Source organism: Drosophila arizonae, chromosome 3 (assembly GCF_054131065.1).
Source record: "Drosophila arizonae isolate 15081-1271.41 chromosome 3, UAZ_ARI_1.0, whole genome shotgun sequence".
NCBI lineage: Eukaryota > Metazoa > Arthropoda > Insecta > Diptera > Drosophilidae > Drosophila > Drosophila arizonae.
The window spans coordinates 11,417,510-11,442,503 of record NC_142923.1 but is presented as its reverse complement, the minus strand read 5'-3'; the positions used below and the strand labels follow the sequence as shown (position 1 = coordinate 11,442,503).

At 37.1% G+C, this 24,994-nt stretch overlaps 5 protein-coding genes across 16 annotated transcripts in view; 2 read left to right on the top strand and 3 right to left on the bottom strand.

Moving 5' to 3' along the window:
• Positions 1-277: 277 nt before the first annotated feature.
• Cyt-c-p (Cytochrome c proximal) lies at positions 278-2,715 on the bottom strand. The gene is made up of 2 exons (XM_018001613.2): positions 2,582-2,715; positions 278-983 (listed from the first exon to the last, which is right to left on the bottom strand). Exon 2 carries the CDS (start codon positions 942-944, stop codon positions 618-620), a length of 327 nt encoding a protein of 108 aa, XP_017857102.1. The 5' UTR covers positions 945-983; positions 2,582-2,715; the 3' UTR covers positions 278-617.
• Positions 2,716-3,281: 566 nt separating this feature from the next.
• Cyt-c-d (Cytochrome c distal) lies at positions 3,282-15,411 on the bottom strand. 2 transcript variants are annotated; one of them, XM_089463481.1, is made up of 2 exons: positions 15,131-15,411; positions 3,282-3,730 (listed from the first exon to the last, which is right to left on the bottom strand). In XM_089463481.1, the coding sequence occupies exons 1-2, from the start codon at positions 15,375-15,377 to the stop codon at positions 3,399-3,401; spliced, it is 579 nt and encodes a 192-aa protein (XP_089319607.1). In that variant the 5' UTR covers positions 15,378-15,411; the 3' UTR covers positions 3,282-3,398. The 2 variants fall into 2 exon arrangements, with proteins under 2 accessions (XP_089319607.1, XP_017857103.1); XM_018001614.2 differs by lacking the exon at positions 15,131-15,411 and adding an exon at positions 5,931-6,071.
• On the top strand, positions 6,368-18,009 carry LOC108609841 (uncharacterized). Of its 2 annotated transcripts, XR_016268906.1 has the most exons (3): positions 6,368-6,509; positions 16,429-16,758; positions 16,799-18,009. XR_016268906.1 is itself a non-coding variant. In XM_018001617.2 (2 exons), exon 2 carries the CDS (start codon positions 16,528-16,530, stop codon positions 16,696-16,698), a length of 171 nt encoding a protein of 56 aa, XP_017857106.1. In that variant the 5' UTR covers positions 6,368-6,509; positions 16,429-16,527; the 3' UTR covers positions 16,699-18,009. The 2 variants fall into 2 exon arrangements, 1 of the variants encoding a protein (XP_017857106.1); XM_018001617.2 differs by having other exon boundaries at positions 16,429-18,009.
• A 1,043-nt stretch (positions 18,010-19,052) lies between these two features.
• The window catches only part of Msp300 (Muscle-specific protein 300 kDa), a 122,089-nt gene continuing 116,147 nt past the window's right edge, over positions 19,053-24,994 (top strand). For 3 of the 10 annotated variants that reach the window (XM_018001584.2, XM_018001591.2, XM_018001583.2), the window contains exons 1-2: positions 19,054-19,280; positions 21,570-22,534. In XM_018001584.2, coding sequence (XP_017857073.1) covers positions 21,739-22,534 — 796 coding nt within the window. In that variant the 5' untranslated portion in view covers positions 19,054-19,280; positions 21,570-21,738. Of the gene's footprint in view, positions 19,281-21,561; positions 22,535-24,994 lie in introns of those variants that run through there. The other 7 variants (XM_018001593.2, XM_018001592.2, XM_089463473.1 and 4 more) reach the window with 6 other exon arrangements.
• On the bottom strand, positions 22,531-24,552 carry LOC108609833 (uncharacterized). Its single transcript, XM_089463480.1, has one exon. The coding sequence runs from the start codon at positions 24,152-24,154 to the stop codon at positions 23,207-23,209; it is 948 nt and encodes a 315-aa protein (XP_089319606.1). The 5' UTR covers positions 24,155-24,552; the 3' UTR covers positions 22,531-23,206.

Here is a 24,994-nt window from a genome sequence, read left to right as displayed (position 1 = left end):
GCGTGTGAATAATACAATTGTTTACAAAATTCACATAAAAATAATGCATTAAATTGTTATTAAAATGTATGATAAATTTTTGAATTAAAAAAAAAAAAAACAATATATATAAATAAATGTAATTGAAAATGATAATTACTTTGAATGTTATTCAATACGTTGTGAGCTTTAAAAGCTTTCTTCCTCCCTCTCTCTCGTTGAGCTTTTGTAATGATAAGCTTTTATACTAATAGATAGTTTTTCCTAAAATTTTACAGTGTTATAAAGAAAATACAAGTTTATTTTCGGTTTTATTGTTTTGTTTTTATTTAATTTGTTGTTATATTTCTTGTGGGCGTCACAATTTAATCGGCTTTAAATTATTATTATCCACTTTATAAATTAAATAATGTAATTGTCCTATTTAAACTTTAAAGTTAACATAATTGTATTTTTGTTTTAAGTTCAGTATTCTGCTTTGTTATAATTGTGACCCAAAATACAAGCCGTCGTCAAGATGAGCCTCGGAGGCGCTTCTGCCACGCTTCCATGATGATAGTATAGGTCGTAATACATAGTTTACGTTTAGCTAGAGGTGGTGCTAGGTTCGGATGTGGGTAGATGCTAGTAGTTCCTCCTTACTTAGTAGCCGCCTTCAGGTAGGCAATCAGATCACCGCGCTCATTGGGCTTCTTCAGGCCGGCGAAGATCATCTTGGTGCCGGGGATGTATTTCTTGGGGTTCTCCAGGTATTCGAAGAGCGTGTCCTCGTTCCAGGTGATGCCCTTAGCCTTGTTGGCATCTGTGTAGGCAAAGCCGGGAGCCTGGCCGGTCTTGCGGCCGATCAGACCGTGCAGATTGGGGCCAACCTTGTGCTTGCCACCGGCCTCGACGGTGTGGCACTGTGCGCAACGCTGCACGAACAGCTTCTTGCCTTTCTCAACATCACCAGCAGGTACACCCATTATAGTTAATTAATATTTGATGTGTTAACACCGACTCGACTGCGGGGAAAAGAGATAGATAGAGGAAAACGAACAATTAGAAATGTTATATAAACAACAAATTAATTTACCGTTGGCAAATTCATTTTTATCAACATCCGACGCATTAATCGGGCTACTGATAACAACACATGCCAGCCATTAGTAATGCAACCGTTAGATTATCTAATAGTCTGCACCTCAAACCCACCCGCCCAAAGTTCATTCAACGTTCTTAACATGCCAGATGACGAGCAACGTCACCAGACACACAGACACGCACACGCACTCATACACATACACACGATCTGGTCACATGTTGCCGTCGCAGTGCTGCTCGCTTTTAGCTAACAAAGCTAGCTTCAAGGCGAAAAAGCTACATCGTCGCAAGCTCAATATTATTTAATTGTCAAGAAAATGGAACAGGTTTCTAATGAAGATTATTTAATAATTAATTTTAGCTAAAAAAAAAAAAATTAAATTAATCTGCTATTTTTTTAAATTATTAAATGACAATTGTTAATTAATTTAACTAATATATAAAAGAAGCAGTGCTGCCATCTCTGGCATCACAACAAAAATTTTAATTGCGTCAGATTTCGCTGCCGCACAGCAACAGGCCAAACTCCAATAATGCCCCACATTCCCAGCAATACAGTTTCAGGGTCTGTGTCGCGGCCAGCATATTGCCATCTAACGGCTTATCGGGTGACTAATGCGAACTTGAACGAATTGTTGCATGCGAGACATGCAGCATTGCAATTAGTAAGTCACCTACACGAGCAGGCACACACACGCACATACACACATACGCGTACACATTTCTATAGATAGCGATTGATTACATGAAAGATTACAATGTCGCCTAGCTGTGGCCTTGCTCAGATAAATAAAACCACTTTTTCTATCGGAACTGCATTGGAAGCAGGCCAATTGCTGATGCTTCGCTCAATGTGTGTGAATGTGAGGATGCGTGAGAGCAGGTAAATGCGAAATTGGGTTAGTATTCTTGCAAGAGTAGAGAGAGCTTACATAAGCAACCTGCGATTTTTTAGCAGAGAAAAAATCTAATGGGCAATGAAATCGCACTAGCTTAGCAACCACGTGGCGGGCGGGTTAAAATTCTGGGAAATGGAAGCCACTTTTTTTAAAGCAATCGTATGAGCGAGATAGCAAATGATCGTGTGGCCTTTTCAGCTCTTAATTTTTGCTCATGTAATCGATTCGCGATATTTGTAATGTCAATGTGACTCTTTGTTGGCACATATTGTTCTTTATGTGTAAAAACTTGCATCATATGTTACATGGTTAATAGTTGTTACTTTTGGACTTTTGCATACATATATAATTTAGCACACATATGTATATACGCACACACACATACACAAACACCCTTGAAGGCAATCACACGTTTATGTAACGCAAACAACCCCCAAAAAATAAAATTCGCGTGGGATATACAGCTAAACTCTGAGCATCTGGGCGATCGTACGTTATGTAAGAATTTTAAATGCAGTTATTTATCACTGAATTCTCTGTACACTTTAAACGTAATCAATAACTATTCAGGGTTTTATAAATTAATATATTTACGTCATTCGCAAACTCCCGGTACTTACATTGAACACAAACCGTCTTTCGCTGCGAACAGTTAGCTTACGAATGAGACAAAAGATCCCAATTGGCACAAATGAGTTTTTTTGGTGAGTATCGATACTATTAATATATCGAAACATCGATAGATTTATTTAAAAAGTACGATATTGAATCAAATTCAACGTGCGTTTGAAGATAGATTTTTAATCTCTGAATAACTATTTTGTATTATTTTTTATTTAATTCATGGATATTTAAGAGATTAAAATATCTGATTCGGCTATAAAAGACATGTGGATGTTTCTATTATAATTGTGTTTATATTGTTAGCCTTGCAAATGCTAGATGATATGATTTTTTCAAAACGCGCGGTCATATCTTAAAATATTTTCAGCTTTCAACTTTTATTTTTAGCCAAAGTAGGTAAGAGAAAGTTTGCTGGTATAACAAGATTCACTAAATGTATTTTAGTTAAATTATTAAAGATTAAAAGTCATTGCAATTTCATAACTGTGATTCCGCGCTTTGGCACGCGCAGCCAAATTTGAAATGATTGCTGAGCCTGACAAAAGCTGACTGAAATAAAATATGGCGGTACGTTTAAATACAAATGTGTCTTAAAATGAAATATTGAACTAAATCATATCACTGACCAGAGATCATATCTGGTCAGATCTGGTCAGTGATCATATGTATACATGTTTGTATATCAAAGAACCAATATTATGTTGTGAGCTCAATTTTTATTATAATCTATTCTAAAAGTGTCTTAGTAAATATTTATGAAAGCTATTTTTCCCAATCTTATAATTTTTTCATATTTTTGTTGAGGTATTCAAACTATTTGTTTGTTTTGAGAAATGCAATCAAATCAGCGCGATCCTCGGCCTTTTTGAGTCCGGGAAAAACCATCTTGGTGCCGGGAATAAATTTCTTTGGATCCTTCAAATACTCATCCAGATTGCCTTCTGTCCAAGCGATACCCTTTTTGATGTTAGCTTCAGTATATTTGTAGCCAGGAGCAGAACCGCATTTGCGGCCAACAATTCCGCCAAGATTAGGACCCTGCTTGTGCTTTCCTCCCACTTCGTAGGAGTGGCATTGTGCGCATTTCTGAACGAAAATCTTTTTGCCATTCTCCGCATCGGCACCCATGTTGGTATATGGTTTTTCTACAAAAACGAAAAGAGGAAAAAATACATAGTTTACTTTTTGAAGCTTATTTCTAATGGCTGAACGAAAACAAAGCCTCACGTGGCCTTCAGCTCACGCCTCAAGGACATTCGTGACATGCGAATGGGAGGGAATGGGTAGGCAAAGGATGGTTGGTTGGATTGATGTTTTTTGTATTTTTTTTTTTTTTTTCATGCTTAGGTTATGTCACGACGTCAACGTGAGCCACGCAGTCTGCCAAGTTAATTGCCTGACTCCGAGTGGGTGTGAATGTGGGTCGTTACGTGCGTGCATAGTAAATGTGAAAAACGTGGCTAACTGCAGTCTTAGCCGCTAACCCGCATGCAAAAAATAGAATTCGTCGTCATAACTAGCAATTCATAAATATATACGACATATACGTATATTTATGTATATACATACATATGCATTATTTTTACCCATTATTTTTTGCGTGTTTCTATTCTATTTATAACCGACACTTTAAGTGCTGCCCAAAAAACAGCTGTGTGCATATGTATGTATGTGTGCGTCCACTTAAATTAATTTAAATATGCATCGATGATGACAACGGCTCACTCAATTTTTTATTTCTTTTTCGCTGCTCTTATATTTTTGACACTCTCAGCTGCGAGTGCAAGTGACAGAGATAGCAATAGCATAGAACTGGGTCATACGATTGAAAAACGGCTAAAACGAAATGCATAAAAAAAAAACAGAGCGAATAGTATTGGTAAATGGCGGGCTATAAACAAAGGAACACACACATACGTATGTATGTATATGCATATGCATGTACATAATTCAATTAGACTCGGCTATTCGCCCTCCTCGTGCGACGAACATGTGTTTTGAACATTTCCCTTCAATTAAAACGCATTTTACGCATGTTTCTTGTGGCTTAGGCAAAACCAGATGCCGCCAAACACAAAAGCACAAAAACAAAAACATAACGGGAAGCATGCAGGAAAGGGAGACAGACACCGCAGCAGTAAAAGCCTGAAAATAACTGTAAGTGCTCTGGTCACTTGTTCCGCTGTTATGCCTGTGCATTAGCCTGAAGATAACGGTAACTCAAAGTACGTTGAGCTTGTGCTGTATGCTGTTTAGAAGAGGGCTTTGCATCAGGTGTTTTATTCACTCCGTGCTGCTGACCTAACCCAATTTGTGGGTTAGCCATAAATTTTCCACAGACAGCTGCTGCTGCTGTAACCTGCAGTTGGCTCCTGACCGACGGCTACTATAAATAAATGACGCCTGGAATTGAATTACACTTCAGCTAACAATTTATGTGGAATAAAAGGTTTAGCGAAGAGAGATGGCTGAGAGAGTAGCATAATTGTTTACTGCGATGCACTGCAGCAGCAGTCTATAAAAATCATGTGGGTCGCTGGGTCAAGAGGACAAAAGAAGGAAGAAGGAAAAGCAAAAGCAAATTAGAGAAAAAAAAAAAAAAACAAACAAAAAAACAACAAAATGGCATTCACATTGCTCACGTGGCTATTTCGAAGTTTTGTTGCTGTTGCGCAATTTCGTTTTGGCTTTGATGTCGCCCGAGAAGAGAAGAACAAAAATATGCGCCCAACCACCTACCTACTGTAACATTCGCTGTTATGCTATGTGTGGCTGCATAGAATAAAACCCTACATTTTCATTGTGTATGTTGCTGAATGTTTATTTTGTGTTGTTCCTGTGCGCTGCTGTTGTTGCTGCCGCTGCTTCTGGTGCTGCTGTTGCTGCTGCTGTGGGTTGCCTTTTTTTCTAGAACGAGGTCGCTGACTGCCCTTCACTGCCTGAGACTGCGAGACTGAGACAACGTCAAGTTACATAAGCAGCGCAGCAGCAGCTGCGTCAACGTCGCCAGTTGGCGTTAGCTTTTATGCTCCTTCTTTCCAAATATTCCTCATTTCACATATACATGCAGCGCACACGGAGCATAAGCGAAAGAGAGAGATTGCCAAAGAGAGAGCGCGTGTGTGTGGCTTGCAGCTGCAGTAGCAGCGTGGGAAAAGTGAATGAAAAATTGCTATAAATTTATATCAAGTGATATGCATCAATTTATAATTTTTTTCTAGTGCACTCTGCTACGTACGGGGCAATGCATATAAGTATGTATCTTTGTATGTATGCACGCTGCAACCGAGCGCAGCGCGTGGGCAGCAGCAACAACAAATAGTGACAACACAACTTTACGCTCACCTGCTTGACGGCTCTCTTGAGTAACGGTCTGTGCTTGTTGCTCTGCCTCCCACTATTTCTATGCTGAGCGCAAAGCTGCGCTGCTTTTGCTTTTGCTATTGCTGTTGATGTTGTTTTTGCTGTTTCTGTCGCTGTCGCCGTCGCTGTTGATGTTGATGTTGGTGTATTTGCTCTCACTCTCTTCGCTGCTTTTGCTGCTTTTTACGTTAAGGCTGCTCTCGACTGCTCGAGCGCTGCGTCCGTTTTCATTCAGTTAGCTGAGTTCGCGGCGCACGGTTCTCGTCTTATTTGGCCTCTGCTATCCAATAAAGTTCGTTACGTTTACGAGTTTTACGCGTCGTGAGAATTGGGAAATACAACATAAAAGTTACGACGATTTTGCTTAATAGAACGGAAAATTTGTTAGCAGCATTTACGTCGAAAGTTGGCTGCGCTCTGATCTATTCTTTTTGATTTCTGAATACTCACACAATTGTAACGATAATTGTCAGAGGCCTGCTAGGTTGTCAGCCAAGGAAAAATAACATATCTGCAAGTGTAGTGTCTCCCAAGAGGTGCTGCCAACTAACAATTTTAACGGTAAGTCTTGCCAGCCTCAACTCAAAACGTAACCAGTGTTGTGTAATGCCAGCATTTGAAGACGTCACTTCTTTGAGTGCCCTTGGTTGGCTGTTGTCCTTGAATGCGTAAAAACCAACTGACTATCATCTGTGTGTGTGGGTGTGTGCTAGTGTGTTACGCTTTTTACGTAATCAGTAGAACATTGCGCCTTGCGTTTCATTCAGACGTAAAGCTAAGCTTACTATTTATTTATTTTTAAGCCCTTATTTAAGCAACAACGCATTTCCCTTATATATACATATTTGATGAAGTAGTCTGGGAGGTGAGGATTATGATTGAATTATGTATATATATACATAAAATCTGAATATTTTTAAAAGTAATTTTGCATGTTTTCTAAATGTTTGTAAATGAGATGGAAATTTTGGGCATGCGGCAACTGTTGCGTGTCGATAGATAAATAAATAAATATAAAAACATGAAATTAATCAGAATTATTTTGTGGAATTTTCAAGGTAAACTAAATAAATCTTTTTAATGTGCCATGAAATACGATTAGTTAAAGCCTCAATTGTAATATGACTAGCATTTTAATGAAGTTTTCTTCGAGCTTTTCCGTAAGAATGTTTATTTCATCTCATATATCTGCACTTTAATGTCCTTTTACTTGTCGTGCCTGGGCTTGCCTTGCCTCCTGCCAAGCACTCAGAGAGCATTAACATTGTGCCTTTGTTTATTAATTACTTTACTTGGCTCTTAATGTTGGCTAGTTGGCTTGTATATAGGCCAATTGTATTTGTAACAGCAGGCATCGCACTCAGATCATATCATATTATTATTAATTTAGTTTTATGTGCCAGCACTTGGAGTACATAATTAATTTTAATTAAGAATGAACACAATTGATAGAATGTTTGCCAATTAATTGAATGTTGTCAGCATAATTCTAGATGTATATATACATATATATGTATATACGCACACAAACTAGATATCCATTCTATATCGTGAATGCTATGGCAGCTGTGCTCGCATTTTATTTGGGTCAACTTCATAGCCACATTGCCCCATCTTTCATGTGCTCCGCACTTTTATCATATCGTTAAATGCACTTGGCTCCAAAAAAAAAAAAACCTATTTGGATGATAAATACATATGAATACACATATATATTTATATACATATATGTAACATATGTGCACATTAAGTGCCCGATTTTAGTTTTGGGCTTGCATGAATAGTTTCAACTTATCGTCGTGTTATCGCTTAAGTTACATTTACCAAGAGCCGCGGTAAATCAATATTTGTGTCCCAAATAAATGAAGAAAAAAAAAAAACTCACAAAAAGAGAAAAAAGCAAAATGAAATGAAATCCAAAGCGAAGCATTAAGGCAGATTATATCACCACGCAGCAAGCACTATGGGGGCGTGCGGCCACTTGCCCGATAAGACGTAGTTTTCCCTCTATTATTTAAACACCTCCCCATTCCCCTTAACTTGCTCAAGTCTTGTGCATTTTTATTGAAAAACAAATGCAATAAAATGTAATGAAGGATCCTAAGTTATGAGACTCGAGCCACAAATCCAGCTCAGATTTGTGCTTAAAGCCTTTGCATAGGATTTAAGTTTATTAAAAGATTTTTCTTTTAAAAAACTTCCTATTGTTGAATTTACAGTATATAAAGTATTTTGAAAACTATTTTTTAGCTATGATAAACATTTTATATATACGAAAAAATCTTAAAATACATGATTTTACATGATGAATAATAATATATGTATGCTTCTTGTTTTCCTTTACATTTTTTTATTTATTTATATTTTTTTAAATTTTAAGTTGTTTATCTAACTAAAAAATAAAAAACGTTAATATCTAAAGTAAATTATACATATTATAAAGTGACGCTAAGCTGAATAGGTTGATATTTTAACTAAAGTTTGGAAATTTATATTTTCTTAATACTTGAATGAAAATCAATCACTTATGAAATAAAATACTTTCTGGTCTATAAATGTATATTACAATTCTATGCATTCGATGTTAGCCACAATTGAATATCTGTTCTTTGGTTTATTGCTTTTAAGTCAAAAAAAATTTTTTTTATATGTATGTACTTTACTTCATTTAACTTGCCAAATTTTTGAAAACAAAAAATATTAATCAAATTAAATTTTGTTATTTGTTTCGTACTTCATATTCCATCTACTGTCTCAAGTGATATTCAATCATGCCTGTTAAGACTCATACAATTAGAGCTGACTTATAATGATGGCATAGATAAATCTTATGCAAATTGCTGTTAGCTTAAGCAGAACATTCGCAAACGATTCACTGCCAGATTAATGATTCGCCAGCAGCTGATGCCCAGTTGCAAATGTGACCCAACTCTAGAAGCGGAACGAACAAGGAAAAGATGTACACAGATAAAGCTGATGAAATAAAGAAACGAAGTGCTGTAAATTGATGGAAATGCTAAAGAAACTTATTGAATTCCAATGGAGCTGGGCAAAGTCTGACTGACTGCCAATTAGACTTAATCGAAAATCGATGAACATTCCAAGTAGACAGCAAAAAGTTCAAATTGGAATAAACGCAAAAGAGTTGATCAAATATGCAAATGCTGTTTCGGGTCAAATTTGATTCGAGGTGTGGCTCAGGTGCTTAGCTTTGCGTGTGGTCTCTACTGAAGAAAAAAAAAACTAATAGTCATCTTTGTTTACACTGTGTCTCTTTCCTTGCATCTCTTTCTCGCTCTCTTTGTCTGGCAGACAAAAGAAAAACACTTGAAAACTGGAAAATTTTATTTAGTAGTTGGATAAATTGTATTTATTTGATTTTTTTTCTATTTGTAAATTAATTTGAAACACGTTTGTTTTCGTCGCCGTTTAGCGAGCTATAAAAACCGATGCTGAACATTTTTGTTGTTGTTTACCGAAATAATTTCGTTTCGCTTGAAGGCCATTAGTTGCGCTTCCTCTTCGACCTCTTCTTATCAAGCGCCTTCAAACAAAACATTTCCCATCATTATCTGAGCCTCGGTGCCGCCTCTTAACGACTGACCACGATCCGCGAGTACTTTGGAGTGGAGGCTTTCCCCTGCCCCTCCCCCTCTCTATAGTCTTCCTTCTCGTAGCTAATGAGCAGCATTTGCGACAGCATCGCAATTACTTGTGGCCAACTTTGAGCTTCAGTTGTTGTTTCTCCTCTGCCTCTGCTCATTTGTTTATTGATTTCCCATTTGTTTATTGCCCTAACTGTTTCGCATTTTAAATATCTGCATCTGTAGTATTACACGGCGTATGCGCAATAATTAGCCAAACAGGAAATTAAGAATGCCGCAATGTGCTGGGCATTTGGGCATTCGGTGTCTACAATTGTGACCATTGCTGTATCTGGATTATTTTATTGTTCCACATAAATATACAATCGTTGTGCGCCGATTGATATACTCATTCGCCGTAGTTGGCTTTTTCTTTATGGCCCAAACAAATCATTAAAAATGTTTACAAAGCATCAGCTCTGCCATATGAGGTGGATCTCCGTATCCTAATTTAAATCAATTTTCAATATTGTATTCGCTGATTTTTATTGCAGTTTATGAATCAATTGAGATTTAGTAGTCAATGTTTTTTTTTTTTTTTTACAGTAATTTAGATTAGATTTGTATGTTTATAAATTGAAAAGGGTATATTGCTTTAGCATATTGTAATTCTCACTGTCTCTGCATCTATTCGAAAAAGACAGTGGGAGAGCGAGAGAGAGAGAGAGAGATAGGCAGAAAGAGAGAGACTGATAGAGAGAGAGAGGGAGAGAAAGAGAGAGGAAGAGAATAATAGATAAATAAATATATAGATCGAGATATAAACAGATAAACAGATAGACCTATAGAAAGAGAGGCAGATGGTGAGAGAGACTGACATAGAGAGATACCAGGGGAATAGTATTTATATAGCTTTACATAAAAAATTTTCTTATTATTCAAATGATATTTTGAGAGTCAATCGCTTTCTAAAACTTAACTTAAGCTTAATAGAAAATATAAAAATATAATAAATATTATTTAAGTAATATTATTTTTATACAATGTATACGTCACTGTTTGAATGTGTCATAACAGTTTGAAAGTCACTAAGCCTATAACCAAGGTAACAAAATAGTTTAGATATTCCAATAAAGGGCTTTTTCTTGACAGTTTGGTTCAGCTCTACGAGTATAAAACTCTTTCGGTCTCTTCACAAATGTTTTTGAGTACCTTTAGGTTTCTTTATCTCTAGCATTTGCTGCACAGTAACTGTTATTTTTATCAGCAGAAAGTGCCTAAACTGAAGTTCGACAAAACTCGAAATCTCTTCAGCCCTAAAGTCGATTTTCCGCTAAGTAGTTACTCATACTACTCACTAGTCCGAGTCAGTAGTTAGTTAGTTAGCGGACGACTGTGTTAGTGTGTGTGTGTATGTGTATGTAGAGCAATGCAAATGGTTTCTCTCCATTTTAAGGGGGGCTCTGTGGACATCTCATCACAGTGTTTGCATTTCTCAGACTCTGGCGGCGCTCGCTGTTTGTTCTAGCTATTGAGGATGGAGATGGAGGCATGTAGCGAATGCGACGGCTATGTAAAGTACATGGCTTCGTTTTTCTCTATGCTGTTGTTGTGGTTTTTTTTTTTTTTTTTTGGTTAATTTACATGACAACACGTTTCGAAAGTCAGTCAGTCAACAGCAGCAGCAAGAGCAACAATGAAATACGACAACAAGATACAGCTACATGGGGGCATTGTAAGTAGCTTGCAGATACATTCGTTCATTTGTAGCTGCAAGTTAACTAGACTGTTACAACTGTAGTTGAGGTGGGGTGGGAGTTGGGGCCTAAGGTAAGGACAGGTTGTTACACGTAGGGCCACTTTGGGCCACTTGGCTGCCTAGCAGTCTGAGGCCCTCAACTGTGATGCGCTGCTTTGATGCGGTTCTGGGCCAAAAACAATGCGGCGAATCTGTTAGATACTCTTTTTCTCTCTTTCTCTCGCTTTGCAGCTGTTGCGGCTGTGTGCGACTTTTCGCAGACGTCGCCTACGTTTACAGTTACAGCATACAACAATGTGTGTGTGTGTGTGTGTATTTACATTAAAATTAGCATTTTCTTTGTGTTTAAATGCGGTTTTTCCCCTGCACTTAGCGATTGTTTGTCGCTGTGTCTGGCGCATCTTGCAATTGCCTCAAAAGTATCTTGCAGCTTGTATGTGCCATGATTAGCGCCGTAAATATTTATGAGCTGCCAATTCAAGTTGAACTGGTAACAGCTGATGTCATTTTCTATAAATTTTCTGAGCTCATATCGTACCCAAAAAGCAATGGCAGCCGCAGCAGCAGTCGCCACATTCGTAGAGATCGCTCATGTAACTGCGAGTGAACGGGTTAGAAAAAAATACAGATATATAGCTTTTGTCAAGGCATTCAAGTTCAGCGTGTTTTGGTGTCTCTCGAGAACGACCCAATTAGACGTAGACAAAAGTTGCGTAGCTTATGTCACACAATTGTTGTTCATTTTCGATTCAAGCATTGATATTGAAGTCGCCCCCTTTAGATGGATGTCAAGCAGAAGAAGAAGAAAAACCCAGTTAGATTGTCAGTCTGTCTGTCAGTCAGTGAGGCGTACAATTGGCACGCTTCTGATAAGAGCAATGAGAACGCATTTCAAATGCAATTGGAAATATAGAAGCGCTGACAGCGAGCATGTTTATGTCTGTGCACCCAGTGGGAAATTTATGGCATATAGTATATCAGCGGCGTAGATGACGACCTCAGCAGCGTGTCTTCGCATGTGTCAAGTCATTGCTGGCGTTGACATGCGTCTTGTTTACGTATCAATAGCAAAAGTACATGAAACTAACGAAAGAAATAATAAAAAATTGATGACGAGGTTAATTTTAAGTACGCATTATATAAAATATATTTATACACATATACATATGTATATACCGACATATTTTTGTCTAACAAATAAAAGAGCATCCTACTTAAAGAGATGTCAACAAGCTGCCAACGTAGTGAAGGCCATGTCATCCGTCGTTAAGTTTCCAACTGGGACTATGCAACTAATTCACACACACGCACACGCACACATACTTACATACATATGCTAACATATAAACCCGTTACCTCTGCACTCTCTTTGCTCGCTCTCTTCCTCTCACCCCACACTTTGTCAACGGCTGCTGCTGTCAATTGAACGAATGCATCGCACGTCAACTCTGGCAATTGCAACTGAACGAAATAGAGACACGGCCAGGGGCTCTGTGAATAAAAAGCGCAAATTGATAATTGAGTTTGGCACAGGCTCAAACTGCAGTTAGCATTTGCAGCGTTGCCAGACAGCCAGCCAAGTGGGTCAGTCAGTGCGACCATGTGACAGCACACACGAGCCAATTAGACAGAAGCACCGATAGATGGAGCCAGAAAGAGAGAAAGAGAGAGAGAGAGAGAGAGAGCGGGAGAGAGAGCTGCCAGGCTTGCATGCATTTATTTATAGTAGGTAACACAAATTAGTGTTGCGCTCATGCCTAATCATCGGTTCTTATTGGAATTTGACACGAGGGCGCTCATAAATTGAAATCGCTGGCGCCGCGCACAAGTTATGTGGCCAAGTGTGAACCTCTTGCGCCCAGCATCGATTGATTGGTGTCGTTGGCTGGTTGGTTAAACTCCATTTCCATTTGTGCATGTCTGGCACGCCTCGTCTTTTTAATTTAACGGTAATAAAAACATCACGTATACGCCCCGCTGCTACAGGCAATGCAATAAAACAAATGTGCGTCCCCGCCTAGCCACGGCGAAAGCCTCATCATTTGTTTGCCCCACAGTCAACAACAAGAAAATACGACAACAACAACAGCAGCTAATATAAATGGCAGCAGCTACAAAGTGTCAACTAATGGCGGAGGGTTGGAGGTGTGCGTGGGCAGAAGCAGCAACTGAGGCAACTGAGGCAACAGCGGCAACAGCGGCAGCTGCTGCATAACTCGCAACGTAAGATTAAAGCGCAACACGAAACCAAAAATTCCCATTCCAATTCCCATTGCCATTCTCAGTTTCCCTGCCTCCTACACCATTCCCAAATGCCTCTGTCAAACCCAAATGGAATGGATACCGTTGCAGCTAAGAAATTTTTCTAGCGAATTCGTATAGGAAAAAAATTACATGATATGAGAATTTACTGCACTCTTAAGGGAGATCCAAGCAAATTCTTGAATATCTTTTTTAATGACCTACGTTGTCTATCTCTATCTCTATGTGTAATCTTATCAGAATGCTAATGGCTGAATTGAATATATTATATTTATACATATAAATGAATATTTTATATATTTCATAGGGTTTTCTTGGCTTTGTTGTATATTGTGGATAGATAATTTTATTAAACTTTTGCTTTAAATATTTAGTAAATTCGTTTTTAGTTGTTGGTCAATTGTATTATGTGCCGTAATTAGCAAATATTTAAAACAAAACAAAAAATTACATAAATTGTTAAAAAAAAAAAAAAGAAGAAATACTTTATAAATTCATGTTATTTCTTAACATTTTCACACATTATTATAAAAAGTTTTTTACATTTTTAGAAATAATCTTTTAATTTAAGTCAATAATAACGCAAAAAAAATTCAAAACAAAAAAATTTGTTTGTTCTTTTATTTTAGTTTTTAGGTATTTAGAATAAAAGTCCTTTTCAAATTTAAAAATACACTTTTTCAACAAGATACAATATTTCCATTCTTTTATGTAGACTATTCGAAGTTGCCTTTTACTTTGTTAACCCTTTTTTCTATAGGGTATGCAGAACGTGCAGCTACAGCATGTTTTTTTTAATACATAACAGAAAGTAAAAACAAAAAATAATCTCATTTTGCTGCTCACACACAAAAAAGAGGAAAACAACAAAAAAATGAAAACATAAATAAATAAAGTGTTGTCGCGTGGTTTACTCATTCAGCTGTTGCATTTGCTGTTGTTTTTGTTGTTGTTGTTTGCATGACATATATTTCACAACTGCTGCTGTTGTTGTTGTTGTTTTGGTTTTCAGTTGTCGTCGTCGTCAGTTTCCAAAACACACACACACACACGCGCACACAATGACACAAAAGCGCTGAGATTGTAAAACTTAAATGAGAATTGAAATTAATTTGCTGCGCCGCCGACACTCGGCGTGGGCAGCTAGAGAGCACGAAGTGTTTTCCATGGAAAACTGGGGAAGTGGCGAGTGGAAATGGAAGGCGGTTGCTGTTGCTGTGTCGATTGCATTGCATAATTGCAAATGACGTCGAAATGTGCGCTTGCCAGAATATTTAGGTAATTAGCGGGAACATAAATGAAAATTGAGTTGGGGCAGACATAGAAACATGTATAGAGATAAATGACAGATAAGCATATGTATAAATACATGAGATATAATTATACTTATCAGAATGTATTGTATTTTTCACTCACACATCTTTCTATATTCCTTACATATTCATTCGTATCTTATAAATATCTAAATTTTTGCTAATTATATTCGTTTAATATGAAGCTTTTTATTTTAGGCATATAAACATAGTTCAATAATATCAGATTTTTAATAATAACAACTTATTTAACAACAAACATACCTCTATAAAAAGGAGTCCAGTAAAAAAAAGGAGGCAAGTAGAAAAAAGCAGGCCAGTAAAAAAAACTTCTTCTATAGTATGGGTTTTGTCTTTTCGTCACTTCCTCATCGACATTCGAATTTTGACGTTTTGGCAATTTTTCTGATTTTTCACTTTTAGTGCTATTATTGCTTTTACTTTGAGCTCTATTACTACTACTTCCTTTATTACTTCGACTACTACCTCCACTTTTACTTCCCTTAGGCATTTTTATTCTCGAATACCTAAAGCCTGAACAAAATTTTGTTTTGATTTGTAAACTTTTTTGACATTTGTTTGTTAGATATATTTTGTAGTAATATATAATTATTTTACGTACTAATAATGTGTCACGATATTGATATCATTTTACAATTTTCTATATTAACTATAGATATACAACACTCTAGATTATCATCTATGTTACGAGCTACTTATGGCTAATCATCTTTTAACGAAATCTGCATAATATGATTAAATCGTGCACAATTCGTATCACGATAATTGTATTTAAATCTTATGTGAAGTCTTGTTTCGTGTCACGATATACATACATGACATATGTTCTTATATATATCAAGCCGTGTAAAGGTCGTGCCACGATATATGAAAATGTCTCTACCTATTTACTTACACAGCTCAGTCTCGTTTCATGTCCCGCTATACACATATCTCTGCATAATCTTCTATGCTAAGTCTCATTAATATCGTGTCACGATACACTTACATATCTATATAAACCTCCATAAACTTATCTAATTAACGAAGCGTTGAATGTGTCATCGAAGCGCTTATTTCTGTTGAACATTGGTTGAGTTAGGTTGGGTTGGGCTTCGTTTCGGGTTCGACGCTGTAAACTGGAGCATGCCACACCGATTCCGGCGGAGCAGCGTGAGTGGGCAAGGTCATCCAGCATGATGGCAATTGAATGGGGGTAAGGCGGGAGCGAAAGTGATTTTGGGTAGGGGTTATATGAGCAAAGCCAATAAAGCCGAAACAAAGTTTAGCATATTTGTGTGTGCGAGCGTGTGTGTGTGTGTGTGAGTGCGCCTCTGTATGTGTCTGTGTGCGTGCCAGCAGTCTCAGCAGTTGCTCACTTGTGTGCTGAGGGCCAACAGCCGCTCAAATGTCACGCTCCATATACACTTCTCTTTTTTTTTTTTGTCTCCTCCTCAATGCTGCTCAAGGCCCACTTGACAGGCCACTCGGAGCACAGCAATAACAACACTTGAATTGGGCTTAAATTAATCCCGTATTCTCTCTCATTTTCTTTCTTGCAGCTCTTTGCGTTTGTGGTTTAGCCCGTTCGTTCCGTTTGCCCGTTGCCACGCCCCGTTGCGGCGTGCGCCCCCAAAGCAGTCAAGACGACTTACTCGATTATGAAGCTCAGCTCGCCGCGCATCATGCAGCAGAAGCGTACCAGCAAATCATCCAACATGTCCCGGGTCTCGATGACCACCTCGACGGCGGAGGAGAATCTGATTGAGTCGAAGCTCTTTAGTTGGCTGCGACTCTTTCGCTTTGCCTCGCTCCTCTGTCGTGCGGAATAGAGAACACATATACAAATACATATACATATAAATACATACATACATATATATATATATATATATATATATATATATATATATATATATATATATATATATAAATATATAAGACAATGAAAATCTATAAAACAGATACTCGTGCTAGTTTGCCGCTTTCAATTCAAGTTTTCCTATTATGCTAAAAACTAAAAACAAAACAAAAAACAGCAAAATAAAATAAAAATAAAAATATTATATACAAAATTAAAGCACGTTCTAGATTCTGCAATGTAGGCATTAAGAATTGGAATTCTTTCAACTTAACAATTTAAATCGATTATATTTTGTGTTTTTTGATTGCTTTTAACATTCAAGAATTAAGTCAATTTTTAGTGTAAATTTCGCTTTGCGGAATTTGTCGCGCCTTTCGTACCTTTTGTATTGTAATAAGAAAAATAAACAAACAATTTTATGATATATGAGAAAAACAAGAAATCGTAAGCAAAAACAAAAAGAATTATAAGAAAAATATAAATATTATTGTGTTTTTGATTGCTTCAGTTCGAAAATAACAACAACAACAAAAAGCAGCAAACAACAGTAACAACAGGAGCAACAGCAACAAAGCGAGATATATTTTTGTAATTTACAACACTGTTATTGCGTGTCACAAGGCAAATAAATAAAAACTTTAACTAAATGCAAAAATGCAATATACTAACAATAATAGTAAAAGAAGTAATATATGTATGTGAAAAAAATAAGTATATATATATACATATACATATATATAGAGAATCATATATTTACAGTTTTCAACTTAATGTGAGCAAAATGCGCTTCGCCAACACTTAAAAAAAATAAAGAAAGCTAAAAACTATTTAAAAAACTACAAAAGTTTCCCCCAATTTAAAGTAATTGTAAATTGCATTTAATCCAAAGATATTGCCAATCAAATGTAGATGAATTTGTTGAAAAAAAAAACACAGTTATAATTCAAAATGCAATATTATTTAAATAGTATTTCAATTAAAGCCAAACTCAAACAACAGCAGCATCAGCAACAACAACCGACAAAATATCATAAAACTTATTTTTAATTATTAATTAGTTAGTAAGCATATGCAAAAACACAAACAAACAAACATCAATAAGAACAAACACTGTACTAAATAACACAAGTCGCAAAAAATGCAAACAAAAAGCCGAAAAAACAATTCAGAAATGTTGACAAAATATGCAATGCAATAAATCGATATCGATAAATAAATAAAGTCTTTAAGCATGTTGTGTGTTCAATGCAAATATAAAAAATAAAAAACAAAATCAAACAGAGTTTTTTATTCAAATACAATCTATAAACTTTTATTTAAATTCAAACCCAAATGCGCGCCAACTTAACATTGTCTCAAATCAGTTTTGGCACTGAAATCTAGATGGCGCTTTCTGATTTGTTGGCTGACAAATGCTGTTTGGCATAAAAGTTTTTATCTAACAGCATTCATTCCACTTTGGAGTTAACAGAACTTGTTTGCCGAGGCATTAATGCATGTATGGCTTATCAGACTTTATATCATTTACAGAGTGCACGGCACTCAATACAAGTTGATTCATAGCTGTCTGCTAAGTTAACAGTGTTATGTTCAGATATTAGAGCTTTGTATAGAAATGCAGCAATTTAGATCATGTGTTTTCTTTATCTATGTTCGATTGCTTAACAGTCCAGCATGCAAGTATTACTATTGACATTTCAAGTTTACTTAACAGTTGCCAACTTCTTTATGAATGTGTCGATGTAACAGTAAGTATGCACATGTAAATAAAAAAAAAAAAAAAATTTGAGTTGTTTTTAAAAAAGTTTAGAGAAGCTTTTCTACAAGTGCACAACATCTTGGCTCTTATTGAAGTAAAATTTATCAGTACAGCATGCGGCATACCATAAGTTCTTATTAGAACAAAAGCTTCCAATAGGATATATTCTATGCTGTTAAGATTAGCCAAATGCGAAATCAATACAAGTATAAGACTATTGACTAATTATTTAAGAGCTTCAAAAAGAACAATGTGGAATATATATACATACATATTTGATCCCCCCAAAGCACATGTGCTTTCGCGCCAATTTCTATTGTCGATTCTCCTTTGTGTTTTCGTTTGTTTAGAACGTGATGTGTCAACAAAATGAAAAAATGAGTAAAATGATTTTTCCCTTGGAGCATGCGCAGTTGCCTTAGCCGGCGTCGGGAGAGAAGCAGCCTGCGAATCGTGAAAAGTTCGACGAGTGCCGAAGACTGTGACTCGACTGATGCTGTTTTCCTCGATTTCCCCTTCAAGATCAAAGATCGGCAACAAATTGTTGCTTGGATGTTTCAGTTAGTGTTTCGTGCTCGTCGAGTGTTGTTCTCGGTTTTTCCTCAACATAAAACGAAAGTTTTTGTCACAGCACACACACAGTATATACACACGTACATATATATACGCCTATATATGCTGAGTGCATATATATAGATAGTTATATATACATATTGAATTTTAATCAAAGCCGATATCTGTGCGCTGTGTGCTTTAACTAAATCGAATAACGTGTTTTAGTTTTATAAATGGTTCGTTTAATTATACAATTGCTCACCTACAAATACAAATACACTCACACAAACGCACTTGAAAATGGATTACATAATCGCAGCAAGGAAAATCGTGGAAAAACACGTTTTCCACTTGAAAACTGAAAACGAAAAACGTTTGATTAATCATGCGTTATTTAATGCGTGTGCACTTAAAGCAATTATATTTTAAAATATCATTAAATCGATGGCACTTAAGATCAGTTAGCATTCAACTAGTAAATAAAGGGGGCGGTTACAAGTGGGGGGTGTGTTTTGTGATAAAGAAGAAGAGAAAGTCGAAGTAGTGGTAGATATAATCGAAGCATGCTGCACTCTCAGCATGATTTTTCCGACCAAAAGTTTAACGAACTGAGTTCATTTCTATTTTTGAAATTTATACGAAAATGAAAGGAAGAAGAAGAACACTGAAAGAAGAATAGCAGCTAACGCACTGGCATAAAAAAAGTGAAAAGTCTGGGCTTTCCGTTGCCGCATTATGTGTGCTATGGGAACAGATCTATAAGACGCCTACACTGTGCAAATTTCCATGTGCTGCTGGACATAATGCGAGCAACGCAGAAATTATTGAGAGCAGATGAATGTACAAAGCTTTATGGAAATTTCGCGTATTGCGAAATGGCTACAGTAAATATTCGCTAAGATGTGCGGGTTTTCATAAACTATAGTATTTATGAAAATGGAGTATTTTTTGTGAATATTATTTGTTGTATTTATTTATTCCTTTTTTTTTTTTTTTTTTTTTTTTAATATTGTGTTGTTTTTTAATATTGTTATACAATATTATTATTAAATTCCATTTTAAAATTATTTAAACGAAGTTTGTATATTACTTTACTTTATTTTTATTTTTTTTTATTAAAAAAATTCTGCTTAGTATTATTTGCAAAAATAAAATATTCATATATGTTTTTTTAAAATTTATTTTTTTAATTTTTTAATTTTATTTGTGTTATTAAAGAATTCCAATTATTACTTTATAATTTCAAATATATTTCACTTACTTGAAAACAAAAGAAAAGATAAGAAACAAAAGAAAAAATATCGAAATTTAACCGAAAAGTATACACATATTTATAAAAAGTTATTCTTAACTTAAATAAAAAATTTCTACTTTATATTTATATACATATAAATCTAAATATATTTTACAGATTTATTTATAATCAATTCAGTTTAATATGGGAATACGCATTGTATATGTCTAAATATTTATATATAGAATAGCTTCGCACATGATTCTAGCGAATTTTTACTGTGAATATATATGTACATATATATATTTTTTTTGAATTTGCAAAAATTTGTTGAAAACTTGTCCATTTCACTTTCATAAACATTTGAAATGCCATTTTTCTATTCACTTGAAATGCAATTAAGTTGGAAAATGAAAATATTTGTGAAAGTCATTTTACCTCAGAGAAAAGTTCTACCAAAAACACAAACAAATATACTCGTATATGAATATGTATTTAATATTTAAATTAATGGCTTTTCTTGAGCTTCTTCTTCATCTTTTGGCTCTTTGCTCAGACTATGTTTATGAATGATATCAGTGGTCGGTTGGCTGGCTAGGCATGTGTAGTATTTATGTCCTTGCCACATGCCATCGAGCACTCAGCAGCATAAACATCCCATGAGATGCTACGAGTTGGAAAAGACCTTCATAAATGCTGACAGTTGGCTAATTCTCCACAGAGACAAACTAGTTATTGGTTCGATATATTAATATGTAGACAACTAAAGTATATACTATATATTCTATTGCTGTGACAGAAATTCTATTTCTTTTTTTTTTTTTTTTTCAAATTGGCAAAGACAAAGCTAGCAAATGGCGTCAGCGCCCATTTTTAAAAAAGTCGAAATCAAATGAATCTATATATATAGCTATAGAGCAAAGCGAACAAGAATTGGGAATTGAGTGCGAAAAACCGTATAAACATTTAGCCCACTTCCGTTAGAAAATAGCACAGAATTGACTCTACAGACAATTTCATCAGAGATTTTAGAATAGGTCATGATTTATTTGTGTACGACTATTTTGTGTTTCGTATGTCTGACATAATTAGGTTGGTTGTTCAGGTGTGCTTAAGTGCAAATAGTGATTGATTAGCCAAAGTGCTATTCTGGCTAATTAGTGCGCGTGTGTGTATGTGTGAGGGACCTACATAGACTAACCTTAGCGAACCTCCTGAACTCTAGTCGCTCAAATCTCTTATCGGTGCCAATTCGTCAACTCATGCAGTTCAATCTCTTCTGTACTCACAGTGTAATATGTTATATTGAAGTGTGCCCCCCGTCCAAACCAAATCAAAAATTAAATATCCCATTGAAGTGTCTTTGTTAAGATCGAAAATAATATCCAACATATCAAAACCGCAAAATCAAAAGAAAATAAACCGCAAAGTAGCTGAACGTAGGCTGTGAAAATTGTAATATGTCCGGGCCACCGCCGTTTGGCAATGGGCCACGTGGCTGGAATCCACGGGCACCCAATCCCGCCTCGCCGTCGCCCTCGTCCTTTTTGTACCGTCCGCCCTCGCCGTGGACAACAGCGCCCAGTCCGCCGCCCATAATATCCGGACCGCGTCCCTATGGTCAGGCCATGTCGCCGGCGCCCCAGCTGCGTGGCCAGCGACCCATTGGCATCAGCAGCGGGAGCAGCGGCAACATCAACAACACCATGCCGCATCCACGTCCACAATGGCCTGGCGGCAATCAGTCGCCCGCACCGTATCAGCCGCCGGGCATGTTTGAGCCGCTGCCACCGAGCTATGCGTATGGCTCCGGTCCGCGTCCCTTTCGACCGGCTCCGCTGCCGCACCAGAATTCGTATGGCGGCCAGCCGACCAGCTCGTTCCAGCTGTCGCCCACACCGTCGCCCATTGTCTGCCAAACGCCCAGCTCGGACTTTACCTACAGCAGCAGCAGGCAGACGCCGCTGTCGCATCAGCATCAGCACCAGCAGCCGCAATATCCGCAACCGGCGCCACCGCCGCAATATCTGCGCCAGTCCGGCGCACCACCACTGCCACCACAACCGAGACAACACGGACAGGATCAGATCGATTTTGTGGGCGTGCCCTTGGAGCCGCCACAGCCCAGATCCTATGTCATCTACGACGATGAGGAGGAGTTCGGGCCATCGACTGCCGAAATTATTGCGAATCAATCTCAGGACTACATCGATGAGAAGCTAGCCGAGTATCAAATGACAATAATGCAGCTGCAAGGTAAGTGATTCTTCAAATTTATTTTATAATAATTATTGGGCTATGAATAGTTGTAAAATGTGAGACATTTGATTGAAGATTGTATTCATTTTAAAGCGTTCGTATTGGTATTTAAGAACTGGGCCGTTAGTTAATTTTATTTTTATTTTTATTTCAATTTTTTTTGTATGAGTACTTCTAAAAGCCAAATCTGGTGGGAAAAGTCTAAAATGGCATATGCGAAAAGAGAATTATTAAATCTGATATTCAAAGACAAGTTATTGTTCGCATACATATATACATAATATATCTATAAATAGTCCAGTAAGTATGTAAATATGCAAACAATAAATGTCTTTGATTGGAAGACTATTAATTTGTTACATAACTGTAACTATTCTATACGAAATTCTCGCCGGAATTTTTGTTTCGAAAGTACTCTTATATTGCATCATTCGCAACGATGGCCATACGTCTTTAAAAAGAGATATTAGGTGCTAAACAAGTTCGAGAATTGCTAAGATAAATGATATCATAATAAATTACCTATATAAATGTTTTTGGTACAGCCAATTAATTTCTTTGAACATTTCCAGAACAATAACAGCATTTGTGTTTCTATTTAAACTATTATACATAATAATTGATCAGATTGCTATACGGTTTATTTGACTCGGAATAAGAGAGGTGTCATCATTTGGACATTACTACTTCCACCATTGAATGGGACAGCGTAATGCTGTCCACAATATCCAGTAATTTTTGCACATCCTGCAGAGACGTGACCGCCTCCGGGGCACCCGCTAGATTGACTAGCTTGCCATCGAAATTGACCGAAAATTGGTTGTGCTTGAAGATGACGACACGATCAAAGGGCACATGGCATTTGTTGTGCTCCTCGGGCGGCAGCTCCCGGCGAAAGATCACACAGGACGGCTGATACTTGTGGCGCTCCCGCTCGGGTATCTTGTGCACCTTCAGGTCGCCGGTGTATATGGTCAGGGTGTGACGTTGTAGCACAGCTGGGGCCACCTTATACAGGGTGACCTTGCTGCTCCAGTTCGCCGTGGGCAATTTCATGTGGTTGGCCGCATTGGCCAGCTTGACCAGCGGTAGCTTCAAGTAATGTCGCTGCTGACGCGTGTCAACCGGAACGAGTGTGTGCCGTATAACATACCAGGTGTCAAAGTAGGTCACCTGCTCTACAATTTCCCCATTTATAGGGCATTGCGAAGTGGGCGCCAAGTCCTTCTGCTTGCACAGTTGCCCCGAGAAGCTTTTAGACTTAGCGAGAGGCTCGTCGGTTCTATTGCTTTGAAGTTCTTCGACTACCGCTTCTTCTTCTTCGCCTTGTTCTTCTTCTTTGCCTTTGTCGTCTCCATCTTCAGCTCCAGATGCAGATACTGTTGTTGCTGGCCATGGCTCGTCGTCCATACTCAACAATTGCCGCAGAGTTTGGGCCGGCTGAGGCGAAATTTTCCCTTCAGCTGGCTTCAGTTTAAAATGAGTTGCCTCGGGCGAATCCTCCAAGAGCTTCAACTTCTTGACTCGATTGCCTGGTTCGGCATCGTTGGTTTCTTTTGCTTCCAAATTTGAGTTTATAGCTCCTGCAGCTGTTGTATCAGATATTCGCTTACTCATCCCGGACGACAGGCAAAAAGTGAGGGAGAGGGAGACAGCAAGAGTGGTTAACAGCTTCTTCTTCTTGTGAGGACTTACAATCGGATTGACAGCTTACAGCATTCACATAGAGCGGAGAATCATCGAGAAACATCGCTTGTAATACACTTCTTCCTCTTGCTGTAAGTCCTTAGCAATCGAATACACAGCTTACAGAATTCACATAGAGCGGAGAAGCATCGAGAAGCATCGCTAACAATACTTATCGATAGCTCGATAGATAGTCATTAAAGCTGCATATCGTTGCTTTGCGATCTATAACTTTTTGCTAAAGTGAAAAAGTGAATTTGTGTTGAAAACTAAAACACTTTAAAAATGTTAACTGGGGAAATTGTGTGTGACACAGGTATCGTATATATGTATATATTAGTTATAGAGACATAATGTATTAAAATTTATACAATATTTATGTATTTAACTTTACAAATTAGTATTTGTCGAAACTGCACACATATGCATTTACATATGTGTGTATGTATGTACACACATACATAGGCTAGGTCAGCAAAAGTTCCTAGCTAATACATCTTGATTTTTACACATGTAAATTTATATATACATATACACATACATACATATATCTACATTCACATTCCTTTGGGCGTCGCTGTGTGCCCACAGATGATTCAACTGCGGCCCCCCTTGAATGTCTCATCTGAACTTGACCCAGTCGCCCACGTCGATCAACGCCGCCCAAGTCTTTAAAATTGACCATGCACACACAAATTTCTGTGCTTTCTTTCACCTTTCACAATGTGTGTGTTATCATGTATGTATGAACAAATTACATATACATATGTG

What these genes read in the sequence shown, in the direction of transcription:
- Cyt-c-p (XM_018001613.2), bottom strand. Translation starts at nt 944, where the DNA reads ATGGGTGTACCTGCTGGTGATGTTGAGAAAGGCAAGAAGCTGTTCGTG.
- Cyt-c-d (XM_089463481.1), bottom strand. Translation starts at nt 15,377, where the DNA reads ATGCCTAAGGGAAGTAAAAGTGGAGGTAGTAGTCGAAGTAATAAAGGA. An exon ending in CTGGACTCCTTTTTATAGAG is followed by an intron (nt 3,731 to 15,130) that starts GTATGTTTGTTG and finishes TCGTTTTTGTAG; the next exon opens with AAAAACCATATACCAACATG.
- LOC108609841 (XM_018001617.2), top strand. Translation starts at nt 16,528, where the DNA reads ATGAAGCTCAGCTCGCCGCGCATCATGCAGCAGAAGCGTACCAGCAAA.
- LOC108609833 (XM_089463480.1), bottom strand. Translation starts at nt 24,154, where the DNA reads ATGAGTAAGCGAATATCTGATACAACAGCTGCAGGAGCTATAAACTCA.